The following is a 24,326-nucleotide window of genomic DNA, read 5'->3' as shown; positions in this document are numbered from 1 at the left end:
TGCCCCCGAACTGCGGTGAATCACCCCCCCAACCTCCCGCCCCACGCACCCTAATTAAGTTCCTAACGAGCTTAATTCCCTGTTGAGTCAACACCACGGTCCAGCACCCTGGCCCCCATCCTGCTCCATGCCTCAGTTTCCCCAACAGGGAGGGGGTGGAAAGTGGAAAATTAGGGGCTATGGGGCTGCCAAATAGTGAGCCTTGGGGGGCTATGGGGCTGCCAAATAGTGAGCCTTGGGGGGCTATGGGGCTGCCAAATAGTGAGCCTTGGGGGGCTATGGGGCTGCCAAATAGTGAGCCTTGGGGGGCTATGGGGCTGCCAAATAGTGAGCTTTTGGGGGCTATGGGGCTGCCAAATAGTGAGCCTTGGGGGGCTATGGGGCTGCCAAATAGTGAGCCTTGGGGGGCTATGGGGCTGCCAAATAGTGAGCCTTGGGGGGGGCAATGGGGCTGCCAAATAGTGAGCCTTGGGGGCTATGGGGCTGCCAAATAGTGAGCCTTGGGGGGCTATGGGGCTGCCAAATAGTGAGCCTTTGGGGCTATGGGTCCCCAGCACCCACATCCCCTCCCTCGTTAACCGCCCCCTCCCTCGTTAACCAGGTGCCTCGTTATGCTCAATGTCCCCGGGGATGTGACAACGGGACGTCCCCGCGGCTGCTCCCCCACAATCCATCTTCTGGAGAAAAGCGCTGCCCTTCCCGTAAGCGCTCGTTAATTTATTAATGAACATTAATTGCAGGATTACAGGACGTGGAAATCAGCCGAGGTGACGGCGATGACGGTTTGGATCGTTGGGTGCAAAGGGACGGGGGAGCGTGGGCTGGTGACACAGGGACGGTGGCACCGAGGGACACGCCGGGTGTCTGTCCCGTCGTCCCCGGGCCACTGTCCCCAAGGCGGGGAGGCGGGACACTGGGGACACCAATGCTGTGGATGGGACAGGGAGCATCTCTTGTGCGTCCCTTAAGCTCGAGCATCCCTGGAGCCTGAGCAGCCCTTAAGCTCGAGTGTTGCCTAAGCCTGAGCATCCCTTAAGCCTGAGCGTGGATACCCGTGTGGCCCCTGCCTCCCCCGCATGGCCAGCGAAAGGTCAACCCCTGACTAGTTCGTTATCATTAGCGAAGGCCAATTTAATCACGGCCGATGACAAATAAATCACGGCGGACAGACGGGGGCGCCCCCCCCCCCGCCGCCGAGGTTGACAAATCTCCCGCTCGGTCGCCCCCCCCGGAACCCGGAGGTTTTGGCCGCTTTTGCCCAAATCCAAAAGGACGTCGTAAATCAGCATCCATCAGGCTGTCAGCCTGAAGGTCAAGGTCACGGCGGGAAAGGCCAAGGGCCGGGGGGCGGGGGGGCGGGCGGGGGTGCTGGGGCCGGGGGGGCTGGGGACACCCAAAGCCGCTCGTTGCGCCCGGTCCCGCGGGTTCGTCACCTCCCCGGGGGCAGCGGCTCAGGGGACGCTCGGGGAGACCAGACCTAAACCCCCCCTGCCCCGCAGCAGCCCCGCAAAGCCGGGCTTGCCAAGGCTGGGCCCAGCAGGCTGGACCAGGGCCCCGCTTTTCCCCCTCCCCGCTGTCCTTTGCGCCCTTTTTCTTGCTTTTTAAATATTAATAGTATTCCAACGTGTCCCAGGTCCCGGCGCTGGGGGTGTCACCGTCCCGCTCCACGCCTCTGCTCCCCTACAAATGGACTAAATTCCCCACAATCCCCCCAAAAATCTGGCAGAAAGAAATCTGGGGAAATACCAGGATTGTAAAGCTCTGATTAAACCGGCGCTCAATGACGACCTTGTTTTCCACGCTGGATTCTCAGCCCCTCCCCACGACGGGGTGTCTGTCTGTCCGTCTGTCCTGCTGGGCCCGTGCCCGCTCAGATCGCCCATCGCACCATCGCACTTGCACATCCGCCCTTTCCCCCGTTTTGTGCCCCCAAAACGCCCCGGTGCCCCTTATTGAAGCTCAAAGCCCCGACGCCTCGTGAATCCAGGAGGGTTCAATCCCCTACTTTGGGTTAAAAAGAAATTAAAAACGTAACCTTTAGCAAAAGGCAGAGAAGCTGATTATAGGAAATCTATAAGGTTTCTATAAAATAAGGACAGGGATACGTCATTTCTTTGGGCTCGAACGGACTCTGAATTTATAAAGAGGAGATGCCGCCAGCTCTAAGTCACAGGCTTAGCGGGTTTGCAGAGACCGGCAGAGAGAAAATAGAGAATAAAATATAGTAAATAAAGTAGAAATAAATGTTTAAAAGCCAAAGCAAACTTGGATTAAGCCAACATACCTTAAACTAAACTTAAACCACGTTAAGCCGCCCGTCAGCGTTTCCATCCCCACCTGTCCCGCTGTTTTTAGCCCCCAGCTGCCCGCAGCAGGTGCCGGGTCATTTATCCTCCGGACGGGACGGACAGACGGATGGTTTGCGCCGGGGCCGCCGGGCGGAGGGGACGGGACTCGGTAGCGCCCCCACAGCTCCAGCACCCCCGCTGCTCCCCCTCCAGGGCTCAGCACCGCGGTTCGTGGTCCTTCCCGGGACCCCCGAGCCGCAGGAACGCGGAGATGAGCTCCGCTCAACCCGCACTCGGCGCCTTCGCGGGTTTTTCCGCCTCCAGGTGCTGCCGCAACCGGGACCCCCAGGGTCTCTTTGCACCCCCAACCCGCCCGTTGTTCCCCCAAAGCCCCGACGGGCGGCTCCGCGCGGTTTGGCCGGGACCCGCGTCCCCCTCGCCCCGTGTGCCCCATTTAGAGCTTGTGCTCCGCAATCCTTCGGCCTCTCTCCCCGCTCCCCTCCCCACCAGAATCCGCCTTTCGGGGTCAGAAATGCTCCGGCTATTTTTAACGCCCCCGCCGCGCTCGCGCCGCGGACGAGCGGCACCGCTCAGCTGTTGGCTCCCGGTGCCGCGGCACTGGCCGCCAGACCCGCGCCGGGCGGCACCCGCGGCGCAGGGCGCAGGGACACTCGGCGGCGGCGTTTGCCGGGTAAGTGGGGGCGATGTGGGGGGCAGGAGGGTTTGTTTCTCCCCGCAGACCCGACGCCTCTTTAGACCCGTTTTCTGAGCGTCCCCATCCCCACGGGCCGATTTGGGGGCAAACCTGGTGGTTTTGCGGCAGGTTCGCGGACACGACCGATGCCAAGCTGGGCTGGGCAAACCGCATTGAACCGAGCAGGTTAAATGTCCAAAACGCAACGGTTTAAACCCAAAGCCCTCCCCGATCTCACCGCGGCCGCGGTTGGGCTGCGGCCGAGCCGTCACCGCGCCGCCCGGCCCTTTGGGGGCGACGCGTCTCCAGGGGACAAAATACCTGTTGGCACCAAAAGGCGACCACCGGGATCTGGGGCTCTTCCCCCCTCCTGGGCCGGGGAAAACGTCACTTTGGGGGCAGGAGGGGGATTTGGTGACCCAAGCGCCTCCTCAATCAGCGGATTTACTGGGGCAGTTGGGGGTAGATTTGGCTTTTGGCAGCGGTTTGGCCGCAGGTGCCGGCGCGGGATCGATCCTCAGCACACACGGGACCTGGGGAACGGCCGCGAGCTGCACCGGGGGGGGAGGTGGGAATTTGGGGTGATTTCTCCCCAAAGGGCTGTGGGCGTTGAACAGGCTGCCCAGGGCAGCGCTGGAGTCGCCGTCCCTGGGGGGTGGACACACAGACGAGGTTCTCAGGACACGTTCAGTGCCGGGGGGTTCTGGTTGGACTCCATGATCCTGAGGGGCTTTTCCAACCAAACAATTCTGTGGTTCCACCAGACCCGTGTCCTACAACACACGCGACAATACGGGTGTTATATTCTGGTTGCCCCCCATTCCTCCTCTCTGCACCCCAACCCCTGCAGGTGGGGTTTGGGGGGCACTACAAGACTGAGCCAACGCGATTGTCCCTGTGGGAACCGGGTGTTTGTCCACGGGGACTCAGCCCGGGGTGCAACGTGACCCAGCGAAGGAAAATCAATGATCTCCGAGGATCCTGCAACGCCGCGAGTGACACGAGTGTCACCGAGCGCCACCACCCAACTGGGGGTCTGGGGGCTCCCAGCTCCTCCTCGCCCCTCCGCCCGCCCCGTGTCACACACCGTGCCGCTCACCGGCCCCCTCTGCCACCCTCCGCTTGTTGTTCTTGGCTGGGTTTGAGCCGGTCTAAATTTAGGCGGGTCTATTTCAACACCCATCCCCTGCCCCGCGGGGGACGAGGACGGAGCAAAGGTAACCGGGGAGGGAGGGCAGGGACCGCGGGGTCCCATGCGGGGCTGCTCCCCCTGTCCCCAACCCGGGGGGGGACACCGGCACCTTGGATTTTATCCACGCGAGCCCACGGAGGCGCCCAGGACCCAGGTTGGCGCTTTCTTGGCTGTCATTGCTCTGGCGGCCACTCAAGGTAGAGCTGGGTGACAAGGACAAGCCAGTCCCTGTGTGCACTGCGCCAGGAGCTGCGGGTACCGGGAACCAGCTCCTGGGACCGGGAACCAGCTCCCGGTGCTGAAAACCAGCTGCTGGTACTGGGAACCAGCTCCCAGTACTGGGAACCAGCTCGTCTCTGGCGGACTCGGATGCAGGTGAGTGGGGCTGGGACAAGGGTCCAAGTCACAGGACATTGTCACCAACACCATGGGGTCTGGTGCGTATCCAGGTGCCCCCAGAAAGAGGGAGGACTGGGGTGTCCGAGCCCCCGGCTCCATCTCCTCTCCCAGGTGGCTTCGCCTTGGGCTTGTGCAGCATCTCCAGCCGCCACCACCACCCTCGTCCCAACGCCGTGGGGTCGGGACGTCCCAGAGAAGGTCCCATGGCCCGCAGGACCCACGGCTGGGCCCCCCCAGCCCCGGCCAGAGCCACGTTACACATTAACCAGCTGTTTGCCTGCGGGGACAGGGACGGGGACAGGGACAGGGACAGGGACAGGGACAGGGACAGGGACAGGGACAGGGACGGGGATGGGTCCCCTCTCTGTCACCATCGCCTGGGGAGGTTTTTTCGGGGGGGTGGGCACCGAGAGGTCACGAGCTCCTGTGAGCCCCAAGAAAGGTGTCAAGCCTGGTCAAGCAGGGTTAAGCCAGGCAGGGCGAGCAGTCAAGGGCTGGACTTGACCTGGAGAGGCTTCTTTAGAGAATCGGAGAATCATTTGGGTTGGAAAAGTCCCTCGAGATCATGGAGTCCAAGTGTTACCCACCCCTGGCACTAAACATGTCCTGAGAACCTCATCTGTGTATCCAGGATGGCGACTCCAGCACTGCCCTGGGCAGCCTGTTCCAACGCCCACAGCCCTTTGGGGAGAAACTACCCCAAATTAACAACCTCAGCCTCCTCCAGCCCCTCCCCAGCTCCGTTCCCTCCTCTGAACCTGCTCCAGCTCCTCAAGCTCTTCCTTGTGTAATATCGCAGGGCAGCCGCACTGATCATCTGGATTTCCAGCCCTTGCTGAGGACCCCCGGGTGAGGCCCCCCCAGCTCTGCATGGATTGGAATGGGGACACCCACCTGCTGTAAGAGCCCGGGGCAGCTGGACAACCCTGGCTTCTTCTTCCTCCGAGCTCTCTTCCTCCTCCTCTCCTGCAGGCATGGTAAGGGGCTGCACGGGCAGTCACTCCGGTGAGGGTCCCGCGGGCGCGGGGGGGACAGGGATGGCGGAGCTCCGGGAGGCGACTGGGGCAAGGAGAAGGTCCTCACGTCATGCCCTTGGCCACCAGAGCCATGGGAAGGGCTGGCAGCTCCCCACCAGCATCACCTGCCCCTGGCAGCGTGTTCCTCTGCAAGGACAGCATCCCGAGGACAGCATCCCTAGGACAGCATCCCCAAAGAGAGCATCCCAAAGAGAGCATTCCTAGGAGAGCATCCCTAGGAGAGCCTTTAAAAAGCTCCATCATCTCCCAGAATCAGCCAGGGCCAGCAGGGCACAACCCAAGTTCAAGGTCTCCCAGTGAGCAGCACCCGCCATGTCCAGCGCTCGGTCCCAGCTCTGCCAGGGGAGCGGCGACCTCCACCCTCCAAAGCCTGCATTGATTTCCCAGCACCCCGCCCAGCTCGCACTCACCTGCCAGGGCGGCCGTCCTTATAACCCATTAGCCTAACGAGCCCGGGGTGTTCGTTAGCTGCTCCCGGAGCCGCGGGACGCGGCGCGGCCCTGTGCGGCGCCAGCAGTCACGTTCCAGGGGCAGCGTGCCCTTGGTGCCACCGGACCCCGGCCAAGGAGCGGCCGCACCGCCCGGCCAAGCTTGGAACGGGAAGAAGGGGTTTCCCAGCTCCGAAATTCTGTCCCTCTTGTCCCCTGGCAAGGCCTGGGGTGGAGAATCCGTCCCGGCCACGTCCCAGGGCCACGGTGCCATGGCTGCCCTTGGCGCTCGGCCCCGCGCGTGCCGCGGGTACCACCTCCCGTCCCCGCTGGTTCGGGACGCCCCACCGGCACCGGCACCTGCTCCGGGACGTGCCCGCGGCGGGCAGCCCGGCGTGCGTTCCAATCGGGCCTGAAGGGAGCAGGTCAATTAAACTGGCCACCGAGTTCGCTAGAACTGGGAGACAAGTGCTTCCAGAAATCCCTCCATCATGGGACCACGAGGCAGCCTGTTCATCTCCACAAACCCCCCGGGGAAGAAATCACCCCGAATTTCCAGCCTCAGCGCCCAGGTCCCTCCCTGCGCAGCCTGCTCTGGGGGGGCTGTGGCCGCCCTGGGTGGGGTGGGCGCAGGACGAGCGGCCGCCCCGGTCCCACACTCCAGCGGCGCTCCCGGCCGCCCGTCTCTCCCAGTCTCCTCCCAGTGCAAGATCCTGCGCTGCAACTCGGAGTACGTGGCGGCCACGCTGCACCTGCGCGGCGGCGGCAGGAGCGGCGCGGTGTGCGACGCGCTGCGCTCCTACGCGCGCTGCACCCGCCGCACGGCCCGCACGTGCCGCGGAGACCTGGCCTACCACTCCGCCGTGCACGGCATCGAGGACCTCATGATCCAGAACAACTGCTCCAGGGACGGCCCCACGGCGCCGCCGCGCCCGCCGGCCCCCGGCCACCGGGGCTTCGAGTCGCTCGACGTCTGCGACTACGAGAAGAGTTTCCTGTACAAGCACGGGCAGCCCCCCAGCTACCAGCACTGCGCGGCTTTCGGGGACCCCCACATCCGCACCTTCCACCACGACTTCCACACCTGCCGGGTGGAGGGCTCCTGGCCGCTCCTGGACAACGACTACCTGTTCGTGCAAGCCACCAGCTCGCCAGTGGCCAAGGGCTCCAACGCGACGGTCACCAGCAAGGTAATGCGGGGCTCGACGGCAAAGCACGCAGCCCTGCGCCCCCGAAAATGGCTGGAGAGGGCAGCGGTAGCTTCAGCTGAACCCGGGTGGGAGCAGGAGTGGGGTCTGCAGGCACCGCGGTCCTTGGGGGGACAGGAGAGACCTGCAAATGCTCCCATTGCTGCCTTGGGATGGGTTATCGTGAGGTCCATGGGTGACCTGGACAGCCATGGAATCAGAGAATCCTTGAACCATAGAATCATGGAATCCTTGAGCCATAGAATCATGGAATCCTTGAGCCACAGAGTCCTTGAACCATAGAATCATGGAATCCATGAACCATAGAGTCCTTGAACCATAGAATCATGGAATCCTTGAACCATAGAATCATAGAGATTCCAAATGCGGGGTGATTTCTCCCCAGAGGGCTGTGGGTGTTGGAACAGGCTGCCCAGGGCAGTGCTGGAGTTGCCATCCTGGTGGGGTTGGATACACATGGATGAGGTTCTCAGGGACACGAGGCAGTGCCGGCGTTGGGTTATGGTTGGACTTGGTCACCTTGAGGGTCTCTTCCAACCCAACTGGCTCTCCGATTCTCTGCCCGCTCTGCAGCTCACCATCATCTTCAAGAACATGAAGGAATGCATCGACCAGAAGGTCTACCAGGCCGAGATCGACAACCTGCCGGCGGCTTTCGAGGACGGCTCGGTGAATGGCGGCGAGCGGCCGGGCGGGAGCAGCCTGGCCATCCGGGAGCGCAGCCCCGGCCGGCACGTGGAGATCCGCGCCGACTACATCGGCACCACCATCGCCGTGCGCCAGGCCGGCCGCCAGCTCTCCTTCGCCATCCGCGCGGCCGAGGAGGTGGCGCGGGCCTTCCCGGCGGAGCAGGACCTGCAGCTGTGCGTGGGCGGCTGCCCGCGGAGCCAGCGCCTGTCCCGCAGCCCACGCGGCCGCCTGCCCGCCCAGACGGCGCGGGCGCTCTGCAGGGAGCTGCTGCCCGTGGAGGACGCCTACTTCCAGTCCTGCGTCTTCGACGTGGTCACCTCGGGCGACGCCAACTTCACCATGGCAGCCCATGGCGCCCTGGAGGACGCCCGTGTTTTCCTTCCCGACGCGGAGAAGCTGCACATCTTCCAGGCCGGGGCGAGCTGCCCGCGCGGCTCCGCGTCCTCCCTGCTCCTCCTCCTCCTCCTCCTCCTCCTCCTCGCCTCTGCTTTGGGGGGTGGTTTGTAGCACTTTCAAGTCTCGCCACGCTGGAAGAGGAATCGCAGACCTGGGGAGGTGGGGGATGAGGGACCCCCGTGCGCTGCCCCCGCGCGGGCGGCACCGACCGGACCCGCTTCCTCTCCCAAAGGCAGATCGCTGCTTTTTCCAATGGATTCTGATGCTTTTCCTCTTTCCCTAACGATCACAGAATCATCAAATCATCAAATCCCAGGTTGGAAGGGACCTCGAGGATCGTCTGGTCCAACTTCTCTTGACACAACACGGTCTGGACAAGTGAACCCCAAACGCGCCCAACGTTGGGGATCCCGCCGCTCCCTGAGGAAATTACCCCAAGGCTGATTGTTCTCATTGTGAACAACCTTCTTCTCCCCAAGAACCCGATGAGGACGTGGCAGCTGGTTTAATAAGGAGAGAAACACGGGGCGAAGCGGCGTTCCGAACACCCCGCTGCCCCGAGGCCTCTCCAGGAACCCACTTCACACTTTTCGGTGTTACTGCAGCCGGTTTTGCTCAGGGTGCCCATGGGCTCCGCAGGAACAGCCTCCAAACCCAGATCTCCATTTTGAGCACTTAAAAACCACATTGTTTGGTGGATTTTGGGGCCCTCGACGCAGCCGCTTCCACAGTCCCACGACAAAAAACAAGGCAATCAATCTGGTTTTGGAGCATCGTGACCACGGGTTGGGGTCTCTGGGCTGCAAACCCACCGTCTCGTGCTGTATTCTCCGTTTCTGGATGAACGACGTGCTGCTTTGCAGCGCCGGAGCCGCGGAGCGTTGAGCTCCCGGCACCTCGGGCTCCGCTGCTGGTTGGTTTGGTGTCCTGGCGCCCGTCTGGGACCGATCCAGCCAGGGCTGGGCTGGGGACCAGCGCTGAGTCCCAGCGAGGGAAGGTCCCCGGGGCCCACGCGGCTCTGGCCCCGGCACAAGCGCCCCCAGAGCCAGCGGGGCCGCGGGATCCCCTCGTGAAAACAGAGTCAATAGTGACAAACGCACAACAACAGACGGCACCGATGGGCAGGGAACAACGAGCGCATGCACAGAGCTATAGAGGTGAAGCCAAACGAGGTGTTTAATATATTTAAGAGGCTTTAAGTAAAGCGGATAGAGTTCTATGGAGAGTCCTATATGATCAGAGGTATTTTCTGTATGTGTTTTTAAATAAAGAGGACTTACATTGGGTGCCGCTGGGGGAACGGCGGCTCATGGGCGCGGGGTCTGTGGTTTTATAACCCACACGGCGGTGTCTCCCAGTTCTGGTCCCTGTTCTGCTCCCGCTGGCCAAGGGCACAACGAGCTACAGAACGTTCTGTGGAGCCTCCGCGCTCCCGACCCGACGCCCGCGCTGACGTGTCGGGGTTTCTCCATTTCCCGCGAATCCCGGAGGTTTTGTTAAGTGTCCGTTCCCAAGGCCCCGTGTCCCGCCGCGTTTCCTCCGGGCGGCAGCAGCGGCTGAAGATAAAGATGCAATAACGTCCCCAGCCCTGCTCACCCGCGGCGGCTTGTGGGCCTGTTCACCTGCAGACCGAGCTGGGCCAGCCAGAGAAATTAAACATAAAGAATAACAATTAAACAAAGAAAAATCAAATTAAAATAACATGAAACATATGACACATGACATACAACATGTAACATGACATATAACATCTAATATGTGACATAGAACATACAACATATGACACACAACCTCTGCCATATAACATGTAACACAAAACATATAACATGACACATTACATGTAACATATGACACGTGATATTTAACATCTAACATATGACATAGAACATATAACATGTAACACATAACACGTAACATATAACATATGATATATAACATCTAACATGTGACACAGAACATATAACATATGACATACAACCTCTGACATATAACATGTAACACATAACACATAACATATAACGTAACATATGACACATGGCATATAACAGATGGCACATGACATATAACATATGACATATGACATAGAACATATGACACATGATATATAACATCTGACATGTGACATAGAACATATAACATATGACATACAACTTCTGACATATAACACATAACACGTAACACATAACACGTAACACATAACATGTAACATATGACACGACGTGATATATAAAATATAAGAATAAAATCAAAAGCAAAAAGATAAGAAAATAAGAGAAAAGAAAAGGACAAAGAGAAGAAAAGACCCAACTAATTTAGACCTGACCCGCTTAGACCCGACCCGCTTAGACCCGACCCGCGGCCTGGCCGAGCTGCAGTGGCCCCCGCGTTTGCGCCCGCTCCCCTGCCCGCGCCCCGGCGAGGGAGCAAAGGCACCCAGAGCCACTCGAGGCCTGGAGGGTGAATAAACAACGGCCCTTCCAGCCCTGACGGCTGCAGCCCGAAATAAAGCAGCGGAACGTGGGCCGGGGCCAGGGCCCAGCTCAGCGCGGCCGTTTCCATTGACGTCAGGAGAGCTTGGATCTCTCCCTTGTATTTCCGAGCACATGCAACCTGCTAAAAGAGACGCTGGCAACCCCAGACGATGTTGTGGGGCTGTTTGTGTCCAGATGCCCAACCTGGGCGGTTGAGACAAGGGGTTCTAGTCTGGGGTCAGAGCTGGGCTTTGCCAGGCCCAGGTTGTCACCGGTGGATGGTGTGACAAGCTGGGGACAATCCGCTGCTCCGATGTCTGTCCCACTCCGATTCCGCGTCGTTCATGGAAAAGAACCTCGAAGCACAGAAAAATTAAACAAATAGTAATAATAAAATATATATATATAAAAGAAAGAAGCTGCCAGTGGCACTGGGCAGCAGGAGCGCAAAACCCGTGTCCTCGTGAGGTGGCAAACGCCACAGCTGTCACCCGTTCCGGCCGTTCCTGCCCCTCCCGCAAACACAGCGACTGACGCTCGTCATCGCCCTCATTTACACCCTCGAAACACGAGAAATCGGCCAGAGAAGCCACAGCAAAATGCGGCTTCGCTTCCCCCCTCTGGAACTGTGTACGGAATACAGGAATATCATCCAAATAGCCAATATAACCCAGATACAGCAATATAACCCAGTTACAGCAATATAACCCAGATACAGCAATATAACCCAGCCGAGCCGCCCTCCTGTGCCGTTCCCGGCAGAGCCTCTAGATGTCCACACAGCCCAAACTATGAGAAAGGCCGCTGGGGACTCAAAGCAGCTCCTCTGGGGACTCAAAGCAGCTCCTCTGGGGACCGGAGGGACGTTCATCGGGGGACTGGAGGGACGTCCGTCCTCACCCCAGCGCCACCCAACGCTCCCTGGGACGTGCTGAGAAGGCCCCAGAGGGGACTGTCCCCCCTCAGTTTCAGGCACCCAACCTGGCTCTTGAAACTGGGGAGCTCGGTGTTTGGGGTGATGTCTCCGCTCAGGCCCCAGCGGCCCCCACTGCTGAAAATGAGGATTTTCCCTTATTTCTTTGCTTCCTCCAGCATCTTTCGAGGGCCAAAAGCAGGGATGGAAGCTCGGGAACCCTTTTGCTCTACGACACTTTTCCTCCCCCCATCACCCCGTATTTCCAGCCCGGCTGAAGGCGACGAGCAGCCCGGGTCAGGCTCCGGGACCGCAGGGCCCCGGTTCGGGCTCCTCGCTGCCCACGGGCGCCGCTCATGTCCAGTTGTGACCGATGACGTCCCCGTGACACAAACAACCAACCCGCGGGACACAACCAACCGACCCGCGGGACACAACCAACCGACCCGCGGGACACAAACAACCGACCTGCGGGACACAAACAACCGACCCACGGGACACAACCAACCGACCCGCGGGACACAACCAACCGACCTGCGGGACACAAACAACCGACCCGTGGGACACAAACAACCGACCCGCGGGACACAAACAACCGACCCGTGGGACACAAACAACCAACCCACGGGACACAAACAACCGGCCCGCGGGACACAAACAACCGGCCCGCGGGACACAAACAACCGACCCGCGGGACACAACCAACCGACCCGCAGGACACAACCAACCGACCCGCGGGACACAAACAACCGACCCGCGGGACACAAACAACCGACCCGCGGGACACAAACAACCGACCCGCGGGACACAACCAACCGACCCGCGGGACACAAACAACCGACCTGCGGGACACAAACAACCGACCCACGGGACACAACCAACCGACCCGCGGGACACAACCAACCGACCTGCGGGACACAAACAACCGACCCGTGGGACACAAACAACCGACCCGCGGGACACAAACAACCGACCCGTGGGACACAAACAACCAACCCACGGGACACAAACAACCGGCCCGCGGGACACAAACAACCGGCCCGCGGGACACAAACAACCGACCCGCGGGACACAACCAACCGACCCGCAGGACACAACCAACCGACCCGCGGGACACAAACAACCGACCCGCGGGACACAAACAACCGACCCGCGGGACACAAACAACCGACCCGCGGGACACAACCAACCGACCCGCGGGACACAACCAACCGACCCGCAGGACACAACCAACCGACCCGCGGGACACAAACAACCGACCCGCGGGACACAAACAACCGACCCGCGGGACACAAACAACCGACCCGCAGGACACAACCAACCGACCCGCGGGACACAAACAACCGACCCGCGGGACACAAACAACCGACCCACGGGACACAAACAACCGGCCCGCGGGACACAAACAACCGACCCGCGGGACACAAACAACCGACCCGCGGGACACAAACAACCGACCCGCGGGACACAAACAACCGACCCGCGGGACACGCGCGTCCCCGGCTCCCGCGTCCCGGCACGCTCTGTCCCTCCACCGGGACGCGGCCTGCGCCTCCTCCTCCTCCTCGCTTGGAATTTGCTGGAAGCAGCCATATATGGAGGGAAAAAAGTATATATCTATGGAGAAAACATCAGCTGCGGCAGGAGCGGCGCTTTGCAGGGGGGCAGCGGCTCTTTGGGGCGGGAGGAATTGGGGCTCTCCAGGCCCCCCAAAACTGGGGAGAAAAAATACTCGTATCCAGGTTTAATTACAGAAGCACAGAATCCTTTTGGTTGGAAAAGAGTTTAAAGATGGAGTCCAAGCGTTAACGCACCCATGTCCCTGAGAACCTCATCTGTGTGTTTTAACCCCTCCAGGGCTGGTGACTCCAGCACTGCCCTGGGCAGCCTGTTCCAACGCCCACAGCCCTTTGGGGAGAAATCACCCCAAATTTCCACCCTCAGCCCCCTCCAGCCCCTCCCCAGCCCCGTTCCCTTCTCCGAAGCTCCTCAAGCTCCTTCTTCCCACGAGGAGCCCCCAGACCCCCAGGACTTGTGGTTTGTCCTCCCGGCGCCCGCCCGCGGAGCCACCGCGGGGCTCGGCTGGCGGGACTGGGGCGGTTTCGGTGTCACCGCGCGCCCACAGCTGCCGCACCCCGTCCCCGCCCCGGCCCGCTGCACTGAGTCACCCCAGGGCCCGGTTTCTGGCTCAGCCCAGCCCTGCAGCTCCTAAGCCGGGCTCTTCCCGCTCCGTGAGTCACCCCGCGCTCCACTCATCGCCGGGAGAGAATGGGTTGGGTTGGGACCCTGAAGATCATCCCATTCCAACACCTTGCACCAGACCGGGCTGCTCCGAGCCTTGGGATGGGGCCCCTCAGCGACCCCCTGCCGAAGCATTCCTGCCTTAGAGCTCACCCAATCTACCACCTCGCAGCTCCAAACCAGCCCAGCGGAGCGAGGATGCTCCCACGAGCGTGTCCGTGCCCAGAAACCCAACCGGCTTCTCTCTGCTGCCCTTTTCTGTTGAAGAATACGTGACATTTTGAAGCTTTTGCTTTGACAGCCCAGATTCCTGCGGCGTTTCCAACCCCTTGCTCGCGTGGGAAACCTTGCGAACCAAGTGCTGGCCCGAGCAAACCGAGCTGCTCGTCTGCAGAAGGGCCGGGGAAGCGTTTCCAGTGGGACAAGGGTCAGGGGAACAAAGGGCAAAGCCAACTACAGATAGAGAGGTTTGGAGAGGATCGCGCTGCGGAACGTGCCCTGGACGCGGCCCCGTTGGCTCGGGCTCCATCACCCTCTGACACCGCCGGAATGCGCTTTACAGTCCGAGAGCTGGACGCGGCTCTTTCGGAACGACGGGCAGCGAGGAAACCGGAGAGCAGGAGCGTAAACACGGCTCCAGCGCGGCCTCCGGGATCACGCACCGCAGCGCCGGCAGCGCCGCGAGCGGTGTGCTCGGCCAAACTGGAACAGACCTGGGATCCTCCGCTAATCCACCCTGTTAATGAATCTCTCGCGGTGCGGCGGGACACAATGGGCTGAGCCGGAGGCGGCGGGAAAGGGCGTTTCCTCCATCCGCACCTGATCGCAAAATCATCTGCTCGCGGCACGGAAACGCGCGGGGCGGCTGGATGGTCTGTGCCCAGGGGTTCACCTGGATGGTCTGTGCCCGGTGCTCTATCTGGCCGGTCTATAGCCGGTGCTCTATCTGGCCGGTCTGTGCCCGGTGCTCTATCTGGCCGGTCTATGCCCGGTGCTCTATCTGGCCGGTCTGTGCCCGGTGCTCTATCTGGCCGGTCTATAGCCGGTGCTCTATCTGGCCGGTCTGTGCCCGGTGCTCTATCTGGCCGGTCTGTGCCCGGTGCTCTATCTGGCCGGTCTGTGCCCGGTGCTCTATCTGGCCGGTCTATAGCCGGTGCTCTATCTGGCCGGTCTGTGCCCGGTGCTCTATCTGGCCGGTCTGTGCCCGGTGCTCTATCTGGCCGGTCTATGCCCGGTGCTCTATCTGGCCGGTCTGTGCCCGGTGCTCTATCTGGCCGGTCTGTGCCCGGTGCTCTATCTGGCCGGTCTATAGCCGGTGCTCTATCTGGCCGGTCTGTGCCCGGTGCTCTATCTGGCCGGTCTGTGCCCGGTGCTCTATCTGGCCGGTCTATAGCCGGTGCTCTATCTGGCCGGTCTGTGCCCGGTGCTCTATCTGGCCGGTCTGTGCCCGGTGGTCTATCTGGCCAGTCTGTGCCCGGTGCTCTATCTGGCCGGTCTGTGCCCGGTGGTTTATCTGGCCGGTCCATGCCTGGCTTGTTTATCTGGCCGGTTTGTCGGTTTACACTAACAGGTGTGAATTAACTCCGGGGGAAAGGAAAGGACGGCGGACAAAGGAAAGCAGGACCCGTGCCAGAAACACACAGATAAACAAGCTCCAAAGGACACGGGAGACAATTCCAAACAAGCCACATCCCTTTTCCTCGTTCGGGTGGGAGCTCTTAGAAACCCCCACTTTTTCCTGTCCTGCCCTGTTGGGTGGTTCCAAAAAGCCCATTATTTTCCCATTTCCTCTGTTTTCCTGAACCGAAAGGCTTTAAAACCCGGGGTAACGCAGCCCCCACCTGTCGGGGGGAGGGGGGTGCGCACAGCAAAAACGACCTAGGAAGGAAAATTCGAGAGTTTCTGTGAGTGTAAAGCTCCTATGGGGACAACACAACTGTCCCCCTGCCCACAGCGGGGCTGGGACGCGGGGCCGGGGCCCCTGGCTGGGCAGAGCTACCGGGACGGGGCTCGTTTGCCACCCTCAGATAAACTTGACAGAAATAAACTAAACCCCAACAACTCCCCTGTTTTCAAACAGCTGGACCTTGTGATGCTAAAAGCAAACACGGCTCATCGGGGACTTTCTGCCCCGCTCACCCCCCGCGGGATGACGGTCCCGACGCACGAGGGAGCGGGACGGGGGCGTCACGCGGCCCCTTTGGGGACATGACGGGTGTGCAGAGGGGGAGGCGCCCCCAAAACGCAGCGGGCGGGGAGGGGTGCGGGTCCCCCACGGGGGCCATGGGGGCTGCAGAAAGGGGCAGATTTGGGGGAAATAGCCCCCCCCTCACCAATACCCCACAAGGAGGGAGAGAGGCCCCAGGGTCAGGCTTTGATCCCCCACCCCAAACCTGCTCTAAATGACCTTAAACAACGTTGGGGGGAGCTGGGGGGGGCTGAGGAGAAGCCTCAGGTGCTGGGGGGGCTGTGGAAATGCCCCCAGGCTGCCCGGGGGGTCTGAGGAAGGGGGGCAAAGACCCTGGGGGTGCGGGGAAGCACCAGAGGCGCTGTGAACCCGCTCCCAGCTGTCCCAGTACAGCAGGAGCCGACCCAGTGAGTCCCAAACTGGAAGCTGCCCCCCCCCACCAGGGGGTTACCCCCCGTTCATGCCTGAGAACATTACGTCCTGTTCCCTGCGCGTCATTGGCGGCCGCCGCCGCCCTTTCTCGCTCCCCATTGGCCCGCCGCGCTGTCACTCCGCTCCCCCCCACCCCCCTCTTCCCTTGCACACGCTCCCCTCTCCTGCACACGCTGTCCACGCTCCGCACCCGGCGCTCTGATTGGCCGGCCAGGCCGTAAACAAGGCTGCGGCGGCCAATGGGGGCGCTGATCACGCGAGTAGCATGCCTGTCCACGCGCCCGCGGCGTGGCGCCGTTCCCATCAACAGGCGCGGGCGGGGGATCGGAGGCTATAAAAGGGCCGCGGCGGCGGGGGTGCGCTCAGTTCCCCGCGGGCAGCGAGCGGAGCGGCTGGTGCGGCGCCAGCGACCCGGGCTCGGATCGCCCCTCTCCCTGAAATCCGCCCGCTCTGCCCGTGCGGCGCGCTGGTTCCAGTGTTAACCCACGCTCCCCCCTCGAAGCCATGGTGATGTTCAAGAAGGTGAAGACTTTCACGCTGGCCTTCAGCGAGCCCGAGAAGGTTTATTGCAGCGGGGAGAAGGTGGCCGGGCGCGTGCTGGTGGAGGTGGCCGAGGTGACCCGCGTCAGCGCCGTCAAGGTGCTGGCGTGCGGGGTGGCCAGGGTCAACTGGGCCAAGGGCCCCCAGCAGTGCAGGCAGGAGATGGAGTATCTGCGCTTCGAGGACGTGCTGGCCCTGGAGGAGCAGCCCACCGGTGAGGAAACGGGCTGGGAAGTCATTAACCAGCAGAGTTTCCTGCTGGTTGGCGTCCTGGGGGATGGAGAGTCTATGGTTGGGTGGTGGGACTGGGATGGGGACGGGTGGGCTGGTGGCTGAATCTGGTGAGAAATAAGCAAAGTCGCTGAAACCTACAAAGAGGGCGCTTGGTTGAGCCAAGTCCCAAGTTTGAAAGCCGAGGGGCATAAAGAAAAAGCTGGAGCATCGAGACCGACATGGTTGATAGCTAAAATCGGCAATGAGGTTGATTTAATGAGCTGGTTTGCGGTGTTGGTGCGGCCGGCAGAGCCGCTGTGCCCGCGGGCGGCGGGTGCCACAGCTGTGTCGCGGCACAGAAGGTCCCGGCACGGGCAGATCTCACCCCAGACAAGGGAGCTTTTCCTCCCGGGTACTGAGACCTCCTGGTGGGGCTTCTCCCAGAGACAGGGGCTTGGCAGAGTGTCCCGGGAGATAACGGGGTGACGCGGAGCCGGGGAGATGGAGATCGCCGGGTGTTCGCAGGCGGGAGGGTGTGGCGAGGGGACGGACCGGAGCGCAGCGGGACGCGCTGTCCCGGCGCCCGGGGGATGTCGAAAGGGGGAGTTCCCGCTTTGGGGACATGGTGTCAGCAGGACGGGATCACACTTGAGAACGAACCCACGGAGCTTCAGCTGACGTTTCCCTTCCTCTTTCTTCCCTTTTCCCAGATGGGGACGGCTCCGTAATCCTGAGACCTGGCAATAAATACGAGTACAAGTTCGGATTCGAGCTCCCGCAGGGGTGAGTACGAGCTGAACGTTGCCTCTTAAAAAGAAAATTAAATTAGATTGTTACAGAAAAGTGCTTCTGTTGCTTGAGACGTGTCTAACAAGCGTCTCTTCCCGCAGGCCTCTGGGTACCACGTTCAAGGGCAAGTACGGCTGTGTGGATTATTGGGTGAAGGCTTTTCTGGAGCGCCCGTCCTTCCCCACCCAGGAGATAAAGAAACGCTTCGAGGTGATGGATCCCGTCGACGTGAACACTCCGGAATTGTTGGTAAGTGCAGCTTTACCCTGAGAAATTTGGGCGTCAGCAGGTGTTACGAGAGAGAAAAGCCTCTAGGCAGGGTCAGTCCGACCTCAGGCATTAAGACTCCCCTAATGAGCTTTATTGCTGAGCGGGGATTAAATACTTAGTTGTTAAGAAGTCCTAGTTACTTCTAGAAATCTACACCAAGCGAGGGGCTTGTTCTGCTTTCACTTGGCTGCGAGACGCTCGAGCCTCGTGGGGAACTTGAAGTTCTTGTTGCAAAATAAGGAAGGAAGGAGGAGCGGGATGGGAGCAGCGGGAGGGTCGCACCTCAGTAAACCCCTGATTTCTCCACAGTCCCCGGTTGCCGCCAAGAAGGAGAAGAAGGTGTCTTGTATGTTCATCCCCGACGGACGCGTGTCGGTCAGCGCCCAGATCGACAGGAAGGGGTTTTGTGAAGGTAAGGGCTTGTCCTGCCCTGTCAGAGCTGGGGAGAAGGGGTGTTGGACACGAGGGGCGCTGGGAACACCAAACGGGCGAGGAAAAGCCCCGACTTGGCTAAGCGCTGCATCACCTCCCTCCCCAGGCGACGACATCTGCATCAACGCCGACTTCGAGAACACGTGCTCGCGCATCGTGGTGCCCAAAGCCGCCATCATCGCCAAGCACACCTACCTGGCCAACGGCCAGACCAAGGTCTTCACCCAGAAACTCTCCTGCGTCCGCGGCAACCACATCATCTCGGGCATGTCCGAGTCCTGGCGCGGCAAAACCATCCGCGTCAAGAAGCTCAAACCCTCCATCCTGGGCTGCAACATCCTGCGCGTCGAGTATTTCCTGCAGGTGAGGAGCGCGGCTTGATGCTCTCTGTCCTTCCTCGGTCACTGCGTGATTTTTGTCCCCTTTGGTCCCCAACATGCCGTAAAACTCTGGTTTTCCCTCTTGCAGATCTACGTGAGCGTCCCCGGCTCCAAGAAGATCATCTTGGAGCTGCCGCTGGTCATCGGCAGCCGCTCGGGCATCGGCAGCCGCAGCTCCAGCATGGCCAGCCAGACCAGTTCCGAGATGAGCTGGGTGGACCTGAACCTCCCCGACGCTCCGGAAGGTGAGTGGGGTTTGGTGGCAGCCAGAGGTCAAGTTCAAGGGGCTGAGATGGGGGAAACGGAGATGTTATGGGGAGCTGACGGGTCCGTGTGTCCCTTGCAGCCCCCCCGTGTTACCTGGACATCGTCCCCGAAGACCATCGCCTGGAGAGCCCCACCACCCCGCTGCTGGACGACCCCGAGGGCTTCGACAGCCCCATCTTCATGTACGCGCCCGAGTTCAAGTTCATGCCGCCCCCCACCTACACCGAGGTGAGCAGCCGAGCTTTCCCTCCGGCCTAAACCACCCCAGCGGGCTGTGCTTTTAAGTCTTGAGATTAAAGCCTCAAGGTGTCTCAACGCTCTCCCCGCTTCCTCCGCAGGTGGATCCCTGCATCGCCAACAACAACGTGCAGTGAGCGCCGGGGCGGACGTTCCTCTCCCGCTTCTGGTTTTTGGGACTAAATCCACTGTGCGGTGCCACCCCCGCGGTGCCACCCGCCGCGGTGCCGGCGTCCTGCGCGGAGCTGGCCAAGCGCCGCAGTCTGTGCGTTCCCTCCCGCGACCGAGGTTCTGGACCCGCCGACAGCCAAAATCCTGGGAAAAAGCCCCAAACGCCCTGTGGTGCTGGAGAATCGTGAGCGGGGAGGCGTCGGGGGTCACAAACCCTGCGGAGAGGTGTTGAGTCCAGCCTAAAACAACCAAAAAAGACTCAGTGTCCAAAATGGATGCCGCACACCGTCCTTGGGGACACACGCGACCCGCGTGGGTTCCCCGTCTCTGAACGCACATGCGTGTGCAAAGCGTGGGACTAAACCCGGCTCTATGGCAGCGGGGTTGTTGGTTTTAAACTTAAAACCCTTTAATCCCAGAGTGCAGCCCGTCCCTGGTGCTCCCGCTGCTCCTGGGGAGGCACCAGCCCTGCTCCGAGCAGCTAAGCCTGGCCTAGAGTTCCATCAGGAAGCTCTGCCCGCTAAACCTGGCTTAAAGTTGCAGTTGGCAGAGCTGGTTTACGCTGTGATCTCAGTCTCAGCCGAGCGGTGGGGCCGGGAGGATCCCGCCTGCCTCGCGCTGGTGAAGACACCAAATGTTAAAAAGCTCGTTTTGTACTGGTTTTGTATTGGGGGGGGGAGCCAAGGGTTCTGTTTTGTACCGTTTCTATTTCTGCCCCCGTGGGGCAACGTTTCTAATAAAGAGACAAATAAAGGTGGTGGAGCCTCTTAACTTGACCTTGGGGAAGTGGGGGGGGCGCAGGGAGGGGACGAGGTCCCACAGCCCTGGGGTCAGCGGGGGGGGGCATGTCCCCTTGTCGCAGGGAGCCCCGGGCCCCTCCTGCAGCAGCTGCACTCAGACCTGGAAACGATTCTGATCTTTCCTTCCCCCTTTTCTTTGTTTCTCCTTTTTCTTTCCCCCGTTTTTCCTCCTTTTTTCCCCTTTTCCCACCCCCTTTCCAGCCCTTCCCCCGCTCAGCCGCTCTCCGCTGCCATTTTTCCGGCTCAAAACCCCCAAATTCGGTCAAAAAGCAGAGTTTGGGTTGACACCCCCCAGGAGGGGAAACTGAGGCACGGGGCCTGGGCGGGGCTGGAGCTCCTCCCATCGCTGTTTCGGTGACACCCCCCGCCCCCCCCAGGGCTATTTTTGGGGAAGTGGGTGAAAGGTGAGGGAACAGAACAACAGGCGGTGACGCCAGCGCGGTCGAGGAAGCGGAACCGCGGCCAAAGCCGCCGCGACCTTGAGCGCCTGCGCCCTCACCCCTCCCCGACTTGGCAGCCCCCCCGGGACACGAGTGACAATGGGTCCTGGTTCCCCCGCCGCCGTGCCTCAGTTTCCCCACGCCGGGCCCCCCCCCCCCGCCTGCCCTTATCTCCCGCTGCCAGCAGCACCGGGGGGGCCTTATCAGCCGCTCCCCCCGTGCCTCAGTGTCCCCTCCCGGGGACACGCGCCAGGCGTGCGGCTCAGCCACAGTCCCCTTGCCCCGCTGGCCACGCCCAGGGACCCCCAGGGACCCCTGAAACTGGGGGTCCCTCCAGGCTCTGGCTCCCCCCGTGCCTCAGTTTCCCCTCCTGGGGCTGCACGCCCGGGCGCGGGGCTGAGCCGCTGTCCCCTGCCCCGCTGGCACTGTCACCGTCCCTGGGCCACCCTCCATCGCCCAGACACCCACGGGGACCCCAACGATCCACGGGGGGACCCTTCCAGGCTCCATCTCCCCGCGTGCCTCAGTTTCCCCTCCCCGTGCCCAGGCGCGGGGCCCAGCCGCTGTCCCCGTGCGCGCCTGGCGCTGTCACATCCCGGCTGGCGCTGTCACATCCCGGCTGGCGCTGTCCCCATCCCGCCTGGCGCTGTCCCGTCCCCGGGCCGCCCTCCAAGCCGGCGAAAGGTCACCCCCCGCTCCGAGCCAAGTATGGGCAGAAAGAGCCGCGCTGGGGGGACAGCGGCCGGGGAGGGGGGGACAGCGGCCCCAGGGGGTCACATCCTGTCCCCTCTCCCCTGTGTCCCCCCCAGGGGTATTTTCGCCCCCCCATTTTTCTCTCCTACCTGTTCAGGTGGTGTCGGCGGCTGCGCTGAACTGCACCAAAACCAGCGGGTTTCTGCAAAATAAGAGAGACTGAGGCTGCTGCCGCCCGGGGGTGACGGTGGCGCCAGAGCCCCCCGGGGTGACGGCGGCCCCAGAGCCCCCGGGGTGATGGCGGCCCCAGAGCCCCCCCAGCCCGCGCCGGGTCTGGAGTCCCCATGGGCTGCAGCGGCCACTGACCCGCCGGGCAACTGGGGAAAGGACACGGGGAACTGGGAATGGGATGGGATGAGACTGGGAATGGGAAGGGACTGGGAATGGGGGGGAATGGGGACAGGAATGTCCCCAAAGGGCCACACGGAGCATCCGCAGCTTTGGCTGCAGCCCGGACCCTTCCCACACAGCAGCACCCCCGCTGCCCCCCCGCCACGGGGTGACACGGGGACCCCAAACCCCACGGGGTGACACGGGGACCCCAAACCCCGGGGGGGTGGCACAGGTGTTATAGCTGAACTCACTTGTGTAACTGTATCCAGGGTCCCCGTGTTGGGTTTGCGGATGGTGTCCGGGACGCGGTCTCCAAGGTTTTACGTTACTGTGAAGTTTTTCGGGCTGTATCCAAGCAGAGGTGCATTCAAGCATAATCTTCTATAACCGTGCCCTATTCTTAACACTGACATAGATTTATGACCTATTCTTTAAGACAGGTAACTGAGAAACAACTGATAAACATGCGAATGTAACTTAGCATCGCTTAGATAGACAGTTCGTGTTCGAATAGGTGCGGAATGTGTTAATGGTTGTGAAGAATTGTAATGAACATGTATGTGATCAACCTGTACAAATATGGCGTAGTTTGAATCGGTTGTCGGAACCAGCTTTGGGTGCGAACCCCCGGATTCCCGGCGCTGGAATAAAAGCACCGCATAGAACTGCGCCCGTGGCTCTGGGTCCTGATTGCTGACACGGGGACCCCGAACCCCGGGGGGTGACACGGAGACCCCGAACCCCGGGGGGGTGACACAGGGACCCCAAACCCCAGGGGGTGACACAGGGACCCCGAACCCCGGGGGTGACACGGGGACCCCAGACCCCAGGGGGTGACACAGGGACCCCAAACCCCAGGGGGTGACACGGGGACCCCAGACCCCAGGGGGTGACACAGGAACCCCAAACCCCAGGGGTGACACAGGGACCCCAGACCCCGGGGGTGACACAGGGACCCCGAACCCCGGGGGTGACACAGGGACCCCAGACCCCGGGGGTGACACAGGGACCCCGAACCCTGGGGGTGACACAGGGACCCCGAACCCCGGGGGTGACACGGGGACCCCAGACCCCAGGGGGTGACACAGGAACCCCAAACCCCAGGGGGTGACACAGGGACCCCAGACCCCGGGGGGTGACACAGGGACCCCAGACCCCGGAGGTGACACAGGGACCCCAGACCCCAGGGGGTGACACCGCTGGCGCTGGGCACGGGGACCCACAGGGAAACTGAGGCACAAACCCGGGCGCAGCTTTTCCAGCGGGTTTGTTGCTGGGGGGCTGGATCCGTCCCTGGGGGGGCTGGATCCGTCCCTGGGGGGCTGGATCCGTCCCCGGGGGTCCCGCTGCCCCTCCCCCTCCCCCATGTGACATTGTTTATTCGCCCCGGCCCGTGACGGCCCCGCCCCGGGACACTGTTCCTGGGGGGGGCGGGGGGGCTGCTGCTTTTGTTCGGTTTCTGAATTACCCGGGGACTAAACGGCCACAAACAGGAACCTTGCCCGGGGGGGGAACTCCGGTCACGTGAGCCTCACCTGAGCGCCTCGGCCCCGAACACGTGACCCCCAGACACCCACCTGACCCCCAGAAACACCCCCTGACCCCCCAAAACACCCCCGACCCCCCAAAACACCCCCTGACCCCCCAAAACACCCCCTGACCCCCCAGCAGCTCCCCCAGCCGCTGGTGCCCGTGCTGAGTTTAACAAGGCTCAGCCCAGCCCCTAAACCCGCCCTAAGAGGGGGTGTGGGGGGGCAAACCTCAGGGACACCCCCAAACCTTCCCCCGCGCCGCAGCGCGGCTGGAACACCCAGACCCACCCCCCAAAAGATCCCGGGGGGTGAGGCCGCGGACACACCGAGCTGGGAACCACAAACCCGCTTTAATCCGCCCGAATCCACCGGTAAAAACCCAAATGTTAAAAAGCTGCCACAAAAAGGCGGGGGGGGGCGCCCCTAAACCCACCGCTTGAAGGGACAGGACAGCGCCACCCACCGCTGCCTGGGGACGGGGGGGGTGTCACCCCCCGCCAGGGCCGCGGGAACCCCCGGGACCCCCCCAGTTGGGGACCGCGGGGAGTCCCCATGTCACCCCCCCCCCGATCTGGGCTGTCCCCATGTCACC

General features: G+C 61.8%; 3 protein-coding genes across 9 annotated transcripts in view; 2 read left to right on the top strand and 1 right to left on the bottom strand.

Moving 5' to 3' along the window:
• Positions 1 to 24,326, bottom strand: part of BOLA1 (bolA family member 1) — a 70,532-nt gene that overhangs the window by 7,100 nt on the left and 39,106 nt on the right. The window lies entirely within an intron of this gene.
• Positions 2,670 to 9,646, top strand: HJV (hemojuvelin BMP co-receptor). 7 transcript variants are annotated; one of them, XM_082073352.1, is made up of 5 exons: positions 2,673 to 2,979; positions 3,112 to 3,168; positions 5,373 to 5,550; positions 6,732 to 7,228; positions 7,820 to 9,646. In XM_082073352.1, the coding sequence occupies exons 3-5, from the start codon at positions 5,454 to 5,456 to the stop codon at positions 8,441 to 8,443; spliced, it is 1,218 nt and encodes a 405-aa protein (XP_081929478.1). In that variant the 5' UTR covers positions 2,673 to 2,979; positions 3,112 to 3,168; positions 5,373 to 5,453; the 3' UTR covers positions 8,444 to 9,646. The 7 variants fall into 7 exon arrangements, with proteins under 7 accessions (XP_081929474.1, XP_081929478.1, XP_081929476.1 ...); XM_082073350.1 differs by having other exon boundaries at positions 3,112 to 4,549; XM_082073348.1 differs by having other exon boundaries at positions 2,670 to 2,979; positions 5,373 to 7,228.
• On the top strand, positions 16,931 to 20,633 carry TXNIP (thioredoxin interacting protein). The gene is made up of 8 exons (XM_082073130.1): positions 16,931 to 17,331; positions 18,041 to 18,113; positions 18,221 to 18,368; positions 18,699 to 18,801; positions 18,928 to 19,184; positions 19,290 to 19,446; positions 19,548 to 19,696; positions 19,807 to 20,633. The coding sequence occupies exons 1-8, from the start codon at positions 17,082 to 17,084 to the stop codon at positions 19,840 to 19,842; spliced, it is 1,173 nt and encodes a 390-aa protein (XP_081929256.1). The 5' UTR covers positions 16,931 to 17,081; the 3' UTR covers positions 19,843 to 20,633.

This window comes from Streptopelia decaocto (genome assembly GCF_964273445.1).
Source record: "Streptopelia decaocto genome assembly, chromosome: 26".
NCBI lineage: Eukaryota > Metazoa > Chordata > Aves > Columbiformes > Columbidae > Streptopelia > Streptopelia decaocto.
Note: the sequence above shows the minus strand (reverse complement) of the source record. Positions and strands in the feature narration are given on the sequence as shown.